Source organism: Varanus komodoensis, unplaced genomic scaffold (assembly GCF_004798865.1).
Source record: "Varanus komodoensis strain SLA01 unplaced genomic scaffold, ASM479886v1 scaffold41, whole genome shotgun sequence".
NCBI classification, from domain to species: Eukaryota; Metazoa; Chordata; class Lepidosauria; order Squamata; family Varanidae; genus Varanus; species Varanus komodoensis.
In genome coordinates, this window is record NW_025335954.1 from 2,577,656 (window position 1) to 2,590,962 (window position 13,307).

The following is a 13,307-nucleotide window of genomic DNA, read 5'->3' on the forward strand; positions in this document are numbered from 1 at the left end:
TTGGATTAGAGAAAATTCAATCATGAGTCAACTTGCGCAATTTCATCATACGGGTTCAACCCGCGCGATCGTCGATTGGCCAACTGCTAAGTCAGTTATTAGTTTAGCCTCGTCCTTTCCTCACCCGTCCCACTTAGCACGCTAATTAGACGAATCCTCGATCAAGCCTTGCCTTCCGTCATTGGGTGGAACTTCGCTTAGAGGCGTTTCCGAAGGGGGACGTCGCTGAGGTTCTTTTAGTAAACTGCTCCCACTCTCCTCTTCTTCTCCCCCTTCCCGCGCGAGACCCCGCCTCACTTTGTCCTAATGGTCGAAAGTCACGTCATTCACAGTTAGCCCAGCCTTCCGCGGATTCCTTCTGGCTCTGTGATTGGGCGGAGGGACGAGAGGCGTGTACCTGGGCTTGGGCTGTGTCGGAGCAGCTCCCTCCCCTCTCCAACCCTTTGGCGGTCACCGGTGGGGTTACGCTGCCTCGTCACCGACTTCGCTGCCCCCGCCCCGCCCACCCCTCCGGCGCCACTTGGGTTCGCCTCCCCCCTTCAGCCAACATGAGCGGTAAGGACGGGACCATCGTGGCTGGGTGGGGGGCGCCGCCTTCCTTCTCTCTTCCGCGCCCCGCCCAGCCCAGCCCCCCGGGCGGAGGGACCCGAGCGGGGGAGGGGTAACGAGCCTGGGGAGGGGACGGGAAGGGAAGGCGCGCCGGGATCCGAGGGAAGCCTCTGAGGGAGGGGCCCGAGAAGGGGAGTGGGGTTTGCGACTTGGGGGTGGAGGAAGCCGGCGAGGGCAAGTCACCTTCGCCGGGGAGGAGGAGAAGGATCGCCGTGGGGGGGCGGTCAAAGGCGGGACCAGGTGGGGGCAGCAAGAGCGTTGCAGTGGGAATTTCGCGGCGGGAACGGAGGCGGCACGGAGCGGGATGGAGCCTTCGACACTCCCTCGGTGCGGCCCAAGGTTGGGAGGGAAACGCAGGAGATTGTCCGGTGGGGGTGGTTGGAAGAGGAAGTTGAGAGAAAAGCGCGTGTGCGTGCCGACCCAGTGGTTAATTTGAGCCGGGATCCGCGCGCCAGGATCGGAACTTCCCGCGTTGGCAACCAAAGAGGAGTGCTTTAGAACATGTACAGAGTTGTTTTTCCTCATGACTGAGCAGAGGAGAGTCATTTCTCTAGACCTCCCATTTGCCTGAAATTAGGGGGAGTGGGGGGAAGGGTCGGACTGCAGGAAGGAGGATGTGGCTTCCAAGCAGGCTGGAGGCTCAGCGCCTCACTTATGAGAAATGGTTTCTTGAGAGAAACTCGGAAGGGAACCAGTGTGGTACTGCATTTTTTTTCCTGAAACGTAGACGGGCACCCTTTAGTAACTTGTTGGTTATAAAGATAAAATGCAACACATGCAGGAGGCCTGCTTTTGCATCGCTTGTCTTTTATGTATTCGTGCTTTTTAGGCATGAAACAAGGGTATGGTTTATGTTGGACTAAACAAAGACAGTGAAGGCTACCAACTTATGTGGAACTTCCCAGGAGGAAGAGCCTGTTCAGAAGTCACTGTTGGGCTGGGGTGATTGACGTACATTAGTGCAGAATTCCTTGTTGGGTCATATGCATGTCAGGAGTTTGCATACTCCTACGCCATTTGGGTCTGACTCATGCAACTGACTCCCCTTCCCATCAGATGGGCTTTGCTTTATATGTAAGAACACTTTTTTTGAAATCAGCACAGTGCTCTATTACCTTAAAAACAGAATTGCCTGTCAACAGGGGTGCTGAAGCTGAAGGTCTTTTTAGCAGCATGCTGGTGGAAAATTAATATTTTTTGGTCCACTCTGCCAAGGAAAAGCACAGGTTCCAGACAATCTGAGAAATTTGGCTTTGTGAATAGATAAGAGTAATGGGTGGCATTTCTTATTTAAAAGTAGAATTTAGAAACCATTTGTTACATGGTGGTGAAGGATATGTTTGGAAGGGGATCACTTTGCACATGGGGTTTTGTCTGAATTACTTGCCAGATCTGCTTTCTTATTTAATAATGTCCCTGAAGCATGAAAGCTTGTCTGATTCTACAGCAGTACTATGAGGAAGTGGCTAGGGTGGGGCAGAGACAGCCATACTCAAATATCCTGCCAGCACACCGGCCAGTCTTAATCAGAACCTAGTACAATTTGTATATTTCTTATTAATTTGTATAGTGTAGGTATTATTAACAATGAATGGCAGCTCAGACTGGTGAAAAGCCATTTTACTTTTATAAGTCTTATTCCTAATATTACAGCAACTTTCTCCTACCACCATCCCCCCTCTCATTTTCCATTGATTATGCATGACACTGCCCTCTTCTGGTATACTGGCCAATACCCTTTAAATGCTAACCAGACTCATATTTATTGTGATTGTATCCTACCCTTTCAGGTTTCCCAAGAGTTTTGTACGTGATATTATCCTTCATCCTGTGACGTATGTTAGGATGAGACAGAGTGACTTTCTTAGAACCACTTAGTGAACTTGACTGCTAAGTAGAAATTAAAACACAGGTCTTCTAAGTCTAGTGCTGTTCACTATATTGTACTGGATCTTTCTGTGTTCCCAATCTTTATTTTATTTGCTTTGCTTTATTTTTCTTAACCTGTCGCCTCCCTGACTTTCTCCCCTATAGGGATCATAATATTGAGGTCAGCTATTCATACAGCTAGATGTTTTGGGATATAAGTTTCAAAGCCAAGGTAATCAATACCTAGTTTACAACCATGGGTACAATACTTCATGTTGTCTGTAGTAAAGTGAGTTACTTACATAGTAACTATTTAGTTTTCTGAAAAGCTCATTTTTAGAATAGTATTTTCAGACTGCCTCTGTGCTTTTCTTCCTTCTTTTGGATGAACTACTTGCTTTTGAACTACTTACCATTCCATTTTTACTCTTGTTCCTCATGTCCCCCAAATCCCATACAGACCATGATATTTCAGAAGAAATGGTTATTGTCAAGACTGAGAAGATAGATGAAAGCAGCAGTAATGATGGAGGAAAGTGTGAAGGCCAGGTGAGTTTAAGTTCTAAAACAGAAAATGGGTGAGAACAGACAAGATTTTTGGTTAGGGAAGGTAATCTTGTCCCAATGAATATTGGGATGGTACATTCTTGTGATCTGTTTCTTTGGGGACAAATAAATTAGTCTGTTTGCATTCTTCATGGGTATGCCCTGAAACATCAGTGTTTTTTTAGCTGTGTAAGCTTGGAGTGTTGGATTGAAAAAGTGGTGTCTCTTGTATTAGAGAAAGGGCAAACTTGGAAGAGGGTGCGTTAATTAAAGGTTTTGCTGAAAATTGTAGCAGTAACTCTGTGAGCATTGAGATTTGAACTTCCTTGTTTAAGAGTCACTGCGTTGTAAAGATGCCTAGTCTAAGTTTCCTTTGGTTTTGTGGGTTCATAGCTTTGAACACATTGGAGCAAATTTAAAGGGATTTTTAAAAGTCAAAGGATGTCTACTTTATTAAGAATCTTATATGTGGCTTTCATATTCTGTTGATCTGTACTATGCTTATGAATCAAGTGCTTGTAGTTTGCCCTCCTGGTAGTGGGTGGGTTACCTGTTTCTGGTAGGCTTTTTGTGAGTATACGTCACCCTGGATTTTTTTTTTCCTTTTTTAATTTTGTGCAACCAACAGAACAGCCAAATAGGTACCTGACTCCACCTTTCCTTGACTGTGTTTTCTGATAGGATTCTCAGCCTTCCCCTTTGGCTCTGCTGGCAGCCACATGCAGCAGAATTGAATCTCCCAACGAGAATGCTGACAGCTCACAGGGACAACAGGGAAGCTCAAATGAACTGGATCTCACTGCTGCAACTCAAATCTCCCAGAATGCAAATGGCTGGCAAATTATTTCCACCCCTTCTGGGACTTCTGACTCCCCAAAAGACCAAGGAAACAACAGCAATGAGGAGAATGATTCATCATCCAAAAGCCGGCCTGTTACTGCTGGGCAATATGTGGTTACTACCACCCCTAATATGCAAAACCAGCAGGTCCTGACGGGCTTGTCGGGAATGATACCCAACATTCAGTACCAGGTGATCCCCCAGTTTCAAACCATGGATGGACAACAACTGCAGTTTGCCACGACCCCCACTCAAGTCAGTGTCCAGCAGGATGCCTCTGGTCAACTGCAGATCATTCCTGGAACAAATCAGCAACTCATTGCAAACAGGTCTGGGACAGGAAATATCTTAGCTGCTATGCCAAATCTTTTGCAGCAGGCTGTCCCTATTCAGGGGGTGAACACCCTTTCAGGACAGGCTCAGTATGTCACAAACGTCCCACTGGCTTTAAATGGCAATATCACCTTGTTGCCTGTTAATAGCATTGCTGCCAGTTTGGCACCCACTTCACAGTCAGTTACTCTCAGCAGCTCTGGCTCTCAAGACAGTAACTCTCAACCTGTGACATCTGGCACCTCCATCACTTCCTCCACTCTGGCTGCATCCCAAGCCAACTCTGCCTGTTTCTTTACTAATGCCAACAGCTACAATACCACAACCACAACAAGTAACTTGAGCATCATGAATTTTTCAACTAGCGGCACTGTGGGAACAAATGTTCAGGTCCAGGCGCCTCAGAGGACAAGCAGTGCTCAAAACACTGACACCCTGCAGGTTGCTGGAATCGCAGTTCAGCAAGGGCAACAGAAGGATGCAGATCAAAACCAGCAGCAGCAGCAGCAAATCCTGGTGCAGCCTCAAGTTGTTCAAGGAGGCCAAGCTGGCCAGACCTTTACCCAAGATGCCTTGCAGAACTTGCAGATCCAGGCTCTTCCCAATGCTGGTCCCATCTTTATTCGAACACCCACTGTGGGGCCAAATGGGCAGGTCAGCTGGCAAACAATTCAGCTGCAAAATTTTCAGGTCCAGAACCCGCAAGCTCAGACAATCGCCTTGGCTCCAGTGCAGGGAGTCTCCCTGGGACAGACAGGGAGCACCAACACAACACTCACACCAATAGCTTCTGCTTCCTTGCCCAGCGGTACTGTTACTGTAAATGCCGCTCAGCTATCCTCTGTACCAGGCCTTCAGACCATTAATCTTGGGGCTCTGGGATCTGGAATCCAGGTGCATCAGCTGCAAGGTCTTCCCCTCACTATAGCAAATGCCACTGGTAAGTGGAATTTTTTTTGGTGATGCATATTGCTTCCTTGGGATTGGTTTTCCTTTTGAAAGACATGTTTCAGACCCTCATTACTGGGAGAGTAATTTGGGAAGTGTAAAAATCCTGCTGAAAATTGGAAATGAGGACACTAGCCATCAGAATTCAAATTTGCCCTTCTAATTGTTTTAATTTTAAAGTCAGATCAACATTTGCAAGGCCTTAGCACATACTGAATTTAAGATCATAACAGATATGAAGGGATCTATTTTCAAAATGTAAAGAGTGCCCATCCCCTGTAGATTGGTATCTCTCATGTTCATTAATGCACTGTCAATTGCAGTATTATAAATTTTTGTGCTATTATCTCTGCAGTATTATTTCAGGAATAATTATTCAGTAATAATGTTCTAGGTTGACTTAAAAGACTTTTTGGTGGCTAGTTGCCTATGGATGTACTTTGTACTGATTGCAGCTTGGAAGAGTTAGTCATCTGGAGTGACTAGCCATGTTGCAAAACAAAGCTGATCTGCCCCCACAGCCATTTTGAAACAGGGTTGTGAAAGTGTGTCAGAACTTGCATACTGGCTCCCTACACACAGACGTGTCAGCATGAGAGCACCTTCTCTGCAGTACTGCCCCTCTGCTATACGTGTAAATACAACAACCTTGAGTAGGACTAATGTCTAAATTGTGACTCTCCTTCCTGGTGTGGTAGTGCAAGGTAGCAAAGGACTGACAACACTGTAGCAATCACAATTGTATGGAGTGAAGCCATAGGGGAATAACTTCTGTGTAGTCATGTGTGTATCCCCGTGTGCCTGGATATGCAGGAGGGCCTAAAGGAACCTGCCAAAGCTAATAGAGATGGAAGAAAGTGTTAAGGAAGGGATGGGTAACTACTGGCCTTCCAAGTGTTTTGGCCTACAACTCAGCACTAGCCAGCATAACCATCAGTGAGGGATAATGGAATTTACAGGCCAAAACAACTGAAGGGCCACAAGTTCTCCACCCTGGTCTATACCATGTTTGGTGAGCGTGAGATCATAGAGGGAAAAATACACTACAAGTGACCATAGAGTGTTATTTTACGAGCTTTCCTGGGCATAGCTGTCATCTGAATAAGAAATGTTCCTGCAGTCTTCATGGCCACACAATATAGCACAAGATAAATACAGCTACTGATGTAGGGATCAAGGCACTGGGCTGCCTTCTTCTGAGGTCACTATTTTCAAATGTTCAATGAAGTTGATTTATGTGCTGTTAACTCCTCGATTGCTTAATGATGTTTGTTGTTGAAAGAATGAGTTGTGACTTGAGGGTTGCACACATGGAAGTAGTAAAAACACACAAACAAAAGAGAAGGGATAGGGTAAGAGGAAGAACAAGCGAAGTTGTCTCAAGTACGATTAACTGCACACTGCCATGTGCCCACAGTTGTGCCTGAATGTGTTGCATACTTTCCACCTACATGAAGCTGAATTATAACTTAAATTCATAAGGATTAAAAAAGTTAGGCTTGATAGTGGCTTTTCACTGGGACCTATAGATCATGTAGAATTTGTTTTCTGAAATATTAACTTGTATACTTTTGACACAAGGCCAAACAGCACATTATGTAAGAGCACAGTGTTGGGAATTCACAGCATAATTTTGAAAGTAATCTTATGGTCTCTGGGCAAGGGCCATAGGATGGCTCAGAAAATCCCTTCTACAGTTGGCAGCCAGCACACAGGGAACTGCTGGCTGCTTCTGTCAGGTTGGATTATCAACATGGAAAGGAGGTTTGCTGAAGTGAGGGGAAGAGACTGAAGAGGTCACTATATGATTTATCCTGGGTCACCTTCCCTCATCCTCTAAAGTGCCCTTGGACTTAGTGAAAATAAAGCAGATCAGAGGATGGGAGGCTAGGATCCACTCCACTGATCCCTGTGTCTGCTGGCTTTAGTCTGGCCAGCAGAATCTTAGGAATCTTAGAGGCTTCTTAGGTTGGGGGCTTCTGAGCAAGGAAGGCAGTCCATAAGACTGTGCCCTTTCTTCTTGTAAAAACAGTCTACAAAGGTATTTATGGAAGCCAGTGCTTAAATTTGCATCTGGCAAATTTAATCTTTTTTAAAAAGTGTTCTAGCTGTTGTGGTTAGAAAAGAAATGTACTTGCAAGCAGTCAGAAGTAAACAAGGGACTGATCTTAAGATTTTTCAGTAGTCTAGGATGTGCTCCTTATCCTTGCAATTGCCTTATCTTTCTCCCAGCAGTTTCTTAACCATTTGGACCAAGGCTACTGAAACAGCTTGTCTAGGGCTGCATTGAGTTTTGAGCTAGTTTATAGCACTGGCCTATAATTGAGCCTTGTTTTGAAAGAAGAGCTCTAATACTGATTGTGAAAGTAATGTTCGGAAAGTCAGTCATGTTTGTTCTTGTTTCTACTGTGCATTTGTTCCTGGAGATGGTTCATATTTAAACATTTTGTACTCTAGCTGAAATCCAGTTTCTCTGGTGATCTGGAGATCTTTAGAGTTACTTAGGTGTTGCTTCATTTTAATTCATTTCCTCCCCAAAGAGTAATTAAACTGCTTTGGAGATAATGCCTTGGTAGTGTGCTGAACGGCTTAATGATAGGTGAGGCTTCTGTTCCTGGCATCTGTCTAGGACACTGCTTGTGTGCAAGTGTGTGCCTTTTGAATAGTCGCTTGCTAGTGTACATCCTGCTTCTATCATCTTGTTTGTATTATATTTTCATGCTGAGGGGGCTAGATTATGTTGAAATTACAGCAGGAATATTGTGTTCTTGATGCTAAAAAAAATCCACCATGTTGACATGGTCCAAATTCCACACCAAACAAAATTCTGTGAGCTACATAAAATAAAAGTTGCTTAACTTATCTATGCTTAACAGTTCCTGTTTTGTGCAATTTTGCAAATCATGGACAGGGGCAAGTGATCTCTTCAGGATATTAAAGTCTTGCCTTCTGACCACAAGAAATCATAGTTAGCCATTCCTCTGGTTGCTGAGATTTCAGCAGGCCTTGCTCACACACTTCTAACATTTTCTCAGTTATGAGGTTTAGAAACATATTCTTTAAAAAATGGCACCTGAGATTCCTGCAGAGCTGGATTGCATGCTCCATGCCACATTCTCTCTGTTATATGGCCCTGACTGTGACTTTTTAAATGTATGTTGTACTCTGTATCTTGACTCTGCTTAAGATGATGATTGAGTGTAGGGCAGATGGCGGAATGGCATGGTTGTGTCATACCTCTGGTACACGTTGTACAACAGGCTTTGTGACTGTTTCAGTGTTCAAATTAGAGCTGATTTCAACAGTTCATTTCCTTTTATCTCTTCTTTAATTTACATTGAAGATGTAGATTTCCTGTATGTTTCAAATTAGGGAAATCTCAATATTTTGATAAAAGTTCAGGCATGTCTGTGTTATGAACTGGTGTAATCATCACAGCTTCTCTTCTCTTCCCCAGTGTTCATCTGGGAACTAACATTTTATGGGGAATCTGAGAATTCTTGTTTTCCTGGGTTCTTTGGCAGAAGCCATGATACTTCTGTTAGTAGTGTAGATATAGCCTCCGCCATAACTAAAAGTGCCAGAGTAATGTAGTGCACATTTTGAAGTGTTTCTGTTGAGGAGTTTAATGGCTAGACAAACCTGCTTGGGATGTGGTGTGGTACGTAGCACTGCTAGCAGTGGTTAGTACACTTCCTTTTTTTCCTGACCCACCATGTTTCAGTTGTTTCTGTATCATCAGATCAGAGTCAGATATGATACCTTAACTTCTGGTGTTAACAAAGCTTTGCATCTAAGCTGTAGCCTATCAAAAAGTTCTGGTTATCGATTCAAAATAAGGGCTCAGCTAAAACAGGCAATTCATTGATAGGACTGTGCAGTGCATTGAAAGCAGATAGCAGCTTATATCTGGGAACTGGTTTTTGCACACTTCAGTTTTGTCTTCCGTTGTTTTCAAGGGCTGGGAAGTTGACATAAAGCCAACACCTGTTCCTGTAAGGGTCTAGATTGCATTGCACTATAATTAAACAATGCAAGTTAAAAGCATATCACAAATTCAATACTAACCATATCTAGTACTTCCTATGTACTTTGTAATATTTATGTGTTATGACTGGGGCTATATCAGTGGTGCTATAAAAGCAGGCAGCACCAACCAGGTGCCTTCCAGGACCAAAAGTGGGAAGAATTTCTTGACAGAAAAGAGGAGGACCCCTGAGTGTGATAGGTAGATATTGAGGCATGAAGGAAAGCACAATGAGTATCTGTCCAGGAACAGAACTGAGGCTAGAAACCCTAATTATAGTTTTACTTGGCAGGTGATCCACAGCTGCCCCAAGCAGATGTTAAGGAGACATTAATGTAAAATAAATAGCAAGAGAAAATGGCCAGAAAGCAATTTAGATATGGGATATAATTTCATCCACATATTACATTCCTGACTATTCTGTACTGTGGTTTATTATGTGATCAATTTACTTTTTAATTGTACTGCTTTCCATTTCTGGCAGGAAGCCCCACTCTTGAGTGTGGCTAAATGAGCTATTACTTATTTGCAGATTGCCCTACCCTCATAGTAACCCTGCTGGTTGGTTTGCATGACCCAACAAGCTGAATGCAATTGTGTTCATGGATACCCAGGATGATTTACCCATGTAAATTAAGCCATGGTGGGTGCCATGTCATGTGAACCAGGTCAGTGAAGCTGTAGCCAGCAAGGTGCAAGAGGCAACCTCTAGTTAGCAAGGTTTAGCTAGTTGCTGAAAGTGAATCTTCTGAGTGGCAAATATGAAAGGAGAACAAGGTTGTTGGCTAAAGAAACAAAACTGAGCAATCGGGTGAATATGAGCTTTAATCCATTTAACTCAACTAGAATATAAATCAAGTATTTTCAAAAGGAATAATACAGGGTAATTGTTCATGAAGCTCATTCTGGGAAAAACCTGCAAAGAGTGTATCCATGAGATGCGTGTGAAAGTGTTGACTTATGCACTTTATTTGTACCTGAGTGTGTAGATGAGTTGTGGCTGTTGTTTGTGAATTTTTCTAGCTTATTGTTGCTACAAAACTGGCTTCCCAGCCCTGTTTTGGAGAATGCTAAACTTGTAAAATCAAGTGTTTGCTCAAGGAATAATACTACAGCTTTCAAGTTGCTTGTTTTACTTTGTGTCTGTGGTGGGATGCAGGTTTCCTGCCTATCTTAGTGCACAACATTAAGTGACATTTTTAGGAAAAGTGTACTTGTGTTTGCGCATGTGCGGAAATAGTCTGTGTCCCTAGACAACTTGGTTCTTTCAGTGGCTCTGCACAGACATTCAGTGTAGTGCTCAGGAAAACGTGTATCATAAAGCCAATGAAAGATGCTAAATCATAGCAGCACAGGTGTGTATGTTTATTCATGATTTGGATATTTGATTTCTAGAAGCTAAAATGTCATTTGATTCTGTAGCTTGTATACAGTTCAGTACTTCTTGTGAAGATGCTGTAATGCCCAGAAAGATGTCGCTATCAGATTTTCTGCCTCTTGAAGCACTCTTGAAGGGGAAAGTGATGAGTGATCCTGGTTTTCCCCTGTGTGCACCAGTTGGATTGCCTTTTTCATGCATTAATTGAACCTTTCATTACTATCAGTGTAACTGTCATGTCTTCATGACTGCCTCCTTTTATGATGTTATCAATAGGTTTATGGAAGTGTGAGCTTGTTTAGAGATCCTTGCATGTGCCGTTTTATTTGCTATAAATTTATGTCTTTGAATGGAGGGATAACTTACAATATAACTGATTCACATAATTATTTAAGTAAAGCATCTAAACCACACACTTACAAACCTGGTATGCATGTAAGTACACTCATATGGAAATGTACATACTTCCTTCTGCCTGTTTGCCACCTGAAATTTGCTTCTGCGCATACCTGGGTTGCTCAGCATTGATGTCTGGCTTGGAACTCTGATTTGTTGAGCAGGAAGCAACCGGAATTTTAACAAATGGTTTGTCATGGAGTTAAAACCCAATCTTGTTTCCCTCTGAACCAGGTTCATGTGTCACACTGAATAAGCCAGGAGTGGGATAGTCTTGGATTGTTTCCACAAAGCAATGAAGTTGGAGGGAGGCAACATGTCACTCATTCCTGTGTGATCCTAACGATCCATGGTTGGTTTTTCAAGGTGAACTGGGTCAGTGTTGGACTGAGAATTTGTAAACCATAGATGCCCTTTGTTGATGATCTTGATAGTCCAAGTGCTAGTAGTATACTTCTGAAATGATGGTGTAAATCACCTTAAAATCTCTCAGCATAGATAGTTGTTTCAGAAAACATCCTGGAGGTGTGTTCAATATTAGGATGTTAACCTTTGGCATAGCTGCTGGAAATAAATGGTGCAAGCAATTGAGATTTGCAATTGAGTGCCTGGTAGTGACAGAGCCAGGCCTATGCTCATCTGCTGTCTCTTAACCATTCTGCAGCTCATCATGTGGGTGGGGAGCAGAGCAGAGTGAGCAAACTGAGTACATACATACACGTATACATAAAACGTAGTGAGTACTGGAGTGGTGCTTGCCTACTTGCCAAATGGGCTGTTCACCACTGTATTAAACTACTGAGTGGACACATTAAGGGAGGCTCACACTGGCACCCTGGAAGCCCTTGTAGAGGTGCTTTTACCCACTCTTCTGGAAGCAGCTGCTACATCCCAGCAGTTCTTCTGGAAAACAGCATAGAGAGTGAATGCCTTGTTTCCGAGCACAATGGTGCTTGGGTGGACTGACAAGAGCCCAGTTCTGTTGTGAAGCCAAGTATGTGCTTCTCATGCCCTTGCTGCCCACAAGAATAACTAGGATTTTGGGGGTTACTGTGGGACAGACTGGGCGGGAGCTGCACAAATAGCCGTGATGGGCTGCATTTTGCTTGGCCCTGCACTACAAGTTGAGAAAACCTTACTGGATTTAAAATAAGGGGCGGGAAACCTGCAGTCTTCAGGGTGATGTTGAATTCCAATTCCCATCAGCCCAGGCTGTAATGGGAAATGATGGAAGTTGCTTCAACTATATATCTGGAGGGTGACAGATTCCCCAGTTCTGTTGTAAATAGCCAAAAACCCAGACAGTCCTCCGCTTTTCTAATCCTTCCTTTTGCTTTTCTGTAGGTTGCAATACTGGCCTCTTTTTTCCTTGTACTGCTCCACTCTGCTTTGTAAATATGAATACTGGTTGGCACCCATGCAAAATAGAGCAGCTGAGCAAAATCCCTTTCTATTTCATATATTTAAAGGAGAAGTTCTCAGAATATCCAGTCATTTGGCCCTACATTGGTAGATCTTGGTGTTTTAGCCTCAAGTTACCAACTTTGAAATTGAACTAGAAGAATTTTTCCTATCAGTGTTTACAACTTGCAGGGCCAATGTGGAAGCTCTTCAGACAGAAGAGGTATACAGAATAGATGGGTCAGCATTTAGCTTATTTTGTGAACCCTGACTGGGGGATTCACATTCAAGAGGAGTTCTCTGTTAGCATTACTGATCTGACTGGCATGCAGCCAAATTCCCTGCTTTGAGCTTTATGCCCAAGCAATGATAAAATGGAAATTATGCTGTCAGAGAGGCAGAGCTAACCTTCCTGACTTGAGGGCTACCTAGTCCATCTTACTCTGCTTCTCTCTACTGAAGAGAAGTACTTCAGTGAGAGAAAGCAGAAGTTGCCTGTTTTGAGCTAGCAGCATCAACTGTCAAGTTTTTTATTGGGAACCGTCATCTCTTTGGCTGCTGCTTGTGCTAGCCTTCGTAGATTTAAAAAAAAAAATCAGTCATTTGTATAATTCCCCATACCATCTCTGAGCGGTCAGTGGGTGAACAGACTCTTCTGGATCTTAACTTCCAACTTTTCTGCCATCTGTAGTGGGTTTGAATGTGGCTTTTGGAGGAGTAGCCCATAGTTCGTATTCTATAGTTTGGGTAGAAGCAGACTTACTGTAAGCAAACTAAGTATATAGAATTAAGTATTGTGTCTTAAGAGTTGTGTCTTATCTAAATCCTAAAAGATAAGGCATAAAAATGTTTTAATTAATAAATAAATCAGATTTTGAAGATTGACATGCCAGTTTGACTGCCATCAGCAGGACTCAAATCTGAATCTAGCTGTTTAAAATGTTCTGTAACTATATTTAA

General features: G+C 43.4%; 1 protein-coding gene across 5 annotated transcripts in view; it reads left to right on the top strand.

Moving 5' to 3' along the window:
- The first annotated feature begins 424 nt into the window (after positions 1-424).
- SP1 (Sp1 transcription factor) overlaps positions 425-13,307 on the top strand; it is a 31,930-nt gene continuing 19,047 nt past the window's right edge. Inside the window, exons 1-3 of one of the 5 annotated variants that reach the window (XM_044443080.1) lie at positions 425-555; positions 2,939-3,027; positions 3,706-5,137. In XM_044443080.1, coding sequence (XP_044299015.1) covers positions 549-555; positions 2,939-3,027; positions 3,706-5,137 — 1,528 coding nt within the window. In that variant the 5' untranslated portion in view covers positions 425-548. Of the gene's footprint in view, positions 556-755; positions 937-1,147; positions 2,711-2,938; positions 3,028-3,705; positions 5,138-13,307 lie in introns of those variants that run through there. The other 4 variants (XM_044443084.1, XM_044443081.1, XM_044443082.1 and 1 more) reach the window with 4 other exon arrangements.